The following is a 5,555-nucleotide window of genomic DNA, read 5'->3' on the forward strand; positions in this document are numbered from 1 at the left end:
AGTGAGACTAATTAATGTAGGACAGCTTCTTTATTATTACTCGAATGAACAAAGTATTATTTTTTATGTGCTTATCACAAACTTAAAGCACAAATTTCAGTGTCCATCCATTCAAAGACCTTCAAAGGGCAATTATGCCCTTTGAAGGTCCAATAACCTTCAAAGGGCATAGTTACCATTGTCATAATTATTATTTTTTCATTAAATGTCAGGTATCGGTCTTTGGTATCGGGGGTATTTTTACGAGTACATGAGCTTGGTATCGGGCCTGATACTGGTATTGGTATTGATGCATCCCTACTATCAACAGTCTTCCAGCCAAGGTTAGAACAAACACGTTTCATAGAAGCTTTTGGATATTTCGCAGTATCGTGATTAGCTTTGCTCTCAAGTTACACATGTGTGCACACACACGAAGAGGCCAGAGAAGATTTCTCTACACAAGTCTTTATTGCCTCTTTATCTCTACACTGACAGAGATGAACCCAGCTCCACACACACACACACACACACACGCACGCACACGCACACACGCACACACACACACACACACACACACAGTACCCTGTCAACATCTACATCCTCCTGATCATCATCCACATTATTGCTCGTTACAACTGTTATATAGATATATAGATCTGTATATCTCTTCTAGTCTTTACAAAGGAGGAGGGGCCCTCCTGATGATGCTTCCCTCTTGTCCAAGAGGGAAGCAGTCTCTGACCTGCAGCCATTCATTAACCAAACACATTCATGAACACACATTCGTAGCACACACAGAAAAAAAAACTACAAAAACATAGACTTCTTCAAAATGGCCTCGAGGATCGAACAATAAATATTATTCTCCACACGGAGGGGGTGTGGCTTGCAAACTAGCCCCTCCCCCTTTGTCCCTCTGAGTGTCATTATTCCCGCCCTTATTGGGGGCCAGGAGGTGAGCCAATGGCTGCTAAACATTGGAGATGCCTGTACAGTCCCTAGCCAGGGGGGCGGAGTCCCTAGCCAGGGGGGCGGAGTCTCTAGCCAGGGGGGCGGAGTCCCTAGCCAGGGGGGCGGAGTCCCTAGCCAGGGGGGCGGAGTCCCTAGCCAGGGGGCGGTGTCTCTAGTCTCGGGGGCGGAGTCCCGTGCCTGCCTGATGCCGTACAGCCACTTGATGACGCGAGCGTTCCTCTCGATCACCGATATCCCGTACGGCACGCGCTCGCTGGCCCTGGGCATTCCCTCCTCCTCCCCCTCCTCCTCCTCCTCCCGCCGGCGCTCCCCGTACTCCGAGCTGGGCGTGGACACGCTGCGCATCTTGGAGACGGAGACGATGTCGGAGGCGGCCCTGGCGAGGCGCCCCCCGGGCCCCCCCTCGCCCCCGTCCAAGTCGCGGGGGTCCAGACCACAGTAATTGAAGAAGCGCTCGAGGTCGGCGGTGGCGCGAGAGTAGCGGTCGCTCAGGTCCGACTTGGAGCGGTGCAGGGAGGGGTGCTTGCGGGACCCCCTGGAGCTGCTGGAAGAAAGGCGAGTGAAGGCCGGGGAGGCTGGGGGCAGCCTGGGGCTGGGGGGGCGGGTAGGGAGGGGGGGGCCTGGATGGGGGGGTGGGAGGGGGGCGGCGGGGCCTGGGGCTGGGCTATCTGTCGAGGCTTGATCAGGGGCTGGTGTTTGGGCTGAGGCTGGTGTTGAGGCTGGGGCTGGGGCTTGGGTAGAAGAGGAGGCCTCAGTGGTTTCCTCACCTCATGGGGTCGGACATCCACCCTGCGCACCGTGACCGAGTTGGGGGCGCTGTAGGGGGCAGGGGGCCCGGAAGCGGAGGCCCCTGGCTGGGACAGGGGGCGGGCAGCGGGCAGGGGGCTCTGGATGCGCCTGGCTGGGGGGGGGGAGGGGGGAGGAGGAGGTGCAGGAGGAGGTGCAGGAGGAGGCGGGGTGGCGTCCGCTCCTCTCCTGCTCGGCTGACAGGCTCTTGGCCCCCGAGGAGGGGGAGGCGGAGGAGGAGGAGGAGGGGTCTGGGGAGGTGGCGGAGGACGAGGGGGGGAGGACAGAGGAGCCTCACACACGTTATTGATCAAGTTATTCAGAATCTCCAGGTTCAGAGGGGGTCCCCTCCTTCCCCCCATCCCGCCCCCCTGCTCCGCGTCCCCCGGTCGCCTCGGAAACCTCCTGGCCGGCGGTGTGCTGACGCGGCACTGCATCACCATCCCGGGGGAGAGGAGGGGCTGCGGATGATTGGCGGCTTGAACGGGTGCCTGCCTGGTGAGCGCCACCTGCTGGCTCTTGACGTACTTGGCCTTGTCGGCCTCCAGACGCTCCACCGCGCTCAGCCGCGGCCCCGGGACCACGCGCCGCCGGAAGTAGTCCGGGCCCTTGTTGAGGAGGCGGAAGGACATGGCGGGGGTGAAGGGGCCCCCAGGGAGACGGGAGTCATGGGGCCGCAGGGTCTCCACGGGCATGCTGCAGGGGCTGGAGGGGGAGACAGACAGGAAGAGAGGGTGAGTACAGGATGAGAGACGAGAGAGAAGAGAGAACAGACAGGGGTATAACGGTCAGAGTCTCAACAAATGTCCTCAGAAAGCAGCTTTTTTATTCTCTCCCTCCCCCACTCCCCCCTCTCCCTCCCCCCACTCCCCCCTCTCCCTCCCCCCTCCCCCAGCTTCTTTAACTTCCTTACCGGTTAAACTGCTCCTGCCTTCTCTTCTCCTCTTCTCCTCCCTCCTTCTCTCTGTCTGGATCACTGAAAGCCTGCTCGCTGACCAGCCAGGGTCAAATTCCACACCAGCTCGCTCTCTGTGTGTGTGACCCCCGGGGGAGACCCAGATAGGGGCTGAACCCTGGAGCGTTGACCCAGGAACAGGCACCAGAGTCCTGGGTTCAGCGGGGGCGGAGGTGGGTCTGACTGGGGGCAGAAACAGACCTCCAGACAGACAGACAACAGATGATCCAGTCTCTTCCTGCTTCGTCAGTAAGTCTGCGTGTCCCAGATCCAGACAGACAGCTGCTCCTCTTAAGGTCCTGGTCCAGAACTGGGTTAGTCCTGGGTTAGTCTTGGGTTAGTCCTGGAGGTAGGGAGAGATCTGGTCACACACAGACACAACTCTCTCTCTCTCGAGGACGGGAGATAACAGCACAGACACAACTCTCTCTCTCTCTCCGGCAGAGGACAGGAGAGCAGTGAAGTGGAGCAGACGGAGAGAAGGCTTTAGTATGCCGCCCGGCCACGCCCCAGCACACTCTCCAGCCCCCGCCAGCCAATCACACGGCAGCCTGCCAGCCCCAGCAGGTCAGGGGGGGCGGGGTGGGGGCTGGGGGAGCTGCGCAGTCATTGGTCGTTGTCAGAAGGGATTCTGACCAATTACACCCCTCCCCCCACGAACAACAAAACACAGACATCAGACTGGATTTTCATTCAAATGAAATTCTTTGAAAGGCTGGAGAGAAAGAGAAAAAAGGGAGAGGAGGGGAGAGAGAGGAGGGGAGAGATAGATAAGAGGAGGGGGGAGGAGGGCAGAGAGAGAGAGAAAGGGGTGGAACAGCTGCAATCTTTTGCATTCACTTGCGTCAAAGACAGCAGGCTCTTACAAAAACATTATGGAAACATTTAAATAATCATCACTGTTCTCCTCTAACGGGAACTCCTTCACTGCTACAGTAAAGGAGGGAGGAGTGTGTGTGTGTGTGTGTGTGTGTGTGTGTGTGAGTGTGTGTGTGTGAGTGTGTGTGTGTGAGATAGATACAGAGAGAGAGACAAAGACACAGAAAGAAAGAGAGCAGGAGAAAGAACGTGAACAAGAAACAGCAAAGAAAGAGAAAGGAGAGAGAGAGGTGTGAGAAAAGTAGGTTTTTCAGTAGTACTGTTACATATCTCAATAACCTCCTCTCTCTCTTTGTGTTGCTCTCCTCTCTCCAGTCTGTAGTGGATGGATGGATGACGATTAAAATGAAATTCAACCGTCAAAGCACTGGTTACTACTAGTGTCAGAGTCCTAGTTAGAACTGTCCCTCTCCTCTTCCCATCTCCTCCCCCTCCTCTAATCTTCTCCTCCCAAGTCCTCCATCTCCTCCCCCTCTTCCCCCCTCCATGCAGGGGTTACAAAGTTGGGTTCTTCCATGTTTCCATCCCTTACACCCTCAACCCCCTGCCTTACATCACCACACTCCCCCCCTTCCTCCTCCTCCTCCTCCTCCTCCTCCCATCTTCCACACCATCAGAAACATCATCATCCTCACCTTTTTAATGAGTCTTTTTATATCCTCCCTCCTCCTCACCTCGCTCTCCTGCCTCCCCCCTCCTCTCCTGCCTCCCCCTCCTTTCCTGCCTCTCCCCTCCTCTCCTGCCTCCCCCCTCCTCTCCTGCCTCCCCCCTCCTCTACTGCCTCCCCCTCCTCTCCTGCCTCCCCCCTCCTCTCCTGCCTCTCCCCTCCTCTCCTCCTGCCTCCCCCCTCCTCTCCTGCCTCCCCCTCCTTTCCTGCCTCTCCCCTCCTCTCCTGCCTCCCCCCTCCTCTCCTGCCTCTCCCCTCCTCTCCTGCCTCCCCCCTCCTCTCCTGCCTCTCCCCTCCTCTCCTGCCTCCCCCCTCCTCTCCTGCCTCCCCCTAGCAAAACCCCAGGGTAGACAACACACACTGTACACACACACACACACACACACTCACACACACTCACAGCAGCTTTCATCTCCTCCACGTGACAAACCAAAGGCTTCCGTATGTATTTCTGTAGATGAAAACCAACACCTCTCTCTCCCTCTCTCCCTCCTCTCCTTTTCTCTCTCTCTTCCTTATTTCTCTCTCCCACCAATCTCATGGGGATTACACCTGTACAGTGTAGAGTACAGACACACAGTACCTGTCTGTCTGTCTGCCTGTCTGCCTGTCTGTCTGCCTGTCTGTCTGCCTGTCTGTCTGCCTCTCTGTCTGCCTCTCTGTCTGCCTGCCTGCCTGTCTGTCTGCCTGTCTGTCTGCGTGTCTGTCTGTCTGTCTGTCTGTCTCTCTGCCTGCCTGCTGTCTGTCTGTCTGTCCTGCCTGCCTGTCTGTCTGTCTGTCTGTCTGTCTGCCTGCCTTTGTTCTCTGGTTGGAAACATGTAGCCTACATAAATGACTGAGTGACCGACTGACTGTTTAGCAGATTAGGACAGATTATGGATTACAGATTATGGATTACAGCGGCAACAAGAGGTAAGCAAACAAAGGATGTGGGTGCAGTCACAGTCTACATTATTATATAAGACTAGTATCATTCAGCAGAAAAGCATTAAACCAACCAATCAAAACAGGAAGTAAAACAGGCCTTTCATATCTATACAGATCAGCAGGTCTGCACAGATTTAAATAGAGCATCTACAGACATACAGGTCCATATCCAGGCCCCAGGTCCAGTGCAGGTGTGTGCAGGGCGTGTGCAGGGCATGTGTGCAGGGCATGTGTGCTATGAGTCGACAGCAGGATGACTGGGGGTGTCATACCACTGAGGTGAGAATTGATCTGGACAAGAGACTCACTGACCTGACAACTCTGTGTGTGTGTGTGCGTGTGCGTGTGTGTGTGTGTGTGTGTGTGAGAGAGGAAGGGACAGGAATA

The 5,555-nt window shown here is 56.1% G+C and overlaps 1 protein-coding gene across 1 annotated transcript in view; it reads right to left on the minus strand.

The window, feature by feature from the left end:
- Window positions 1–524: 524 nt before the first annotated feature.
- Window positions 525–5,555, minus strand: part of wu:fa11c10 (protein FAM110A) — an 11,214-nt gene continuing 6,183 nt past the window's right edge. The window contains 4 exon segments of the mRNA XM_067240128.1: window positions 525–1,592; window positions 1,595–1,790; window positions 1,792–2,013; window positions 2,016–2,171. Of these exon segments, the coding sequence (XP_067096229.1) occupies window positions 790–1,592; window positions 1,595–1,790; window positions 1,792–2,013; window positions 2,016–2,171 (1,377 nt within the window). The 3' untranslated portion in view covers window positions 525–789.

Source organism: Osmerus mordax, chromosome 7 (assembly GCF_038355195.1).
Source record: "Osmerus mordax isolate fOsmMor3 chromosome 7, fOsmMor3.pri, whole genome shotgun sequence".
Classification (NCBI taxonomy): Eukaryota; Metazoa; Chordata; class Actinopteri; order Osmeriformes; family Osmeridae; genus Osmerus; species Osmerus mordax.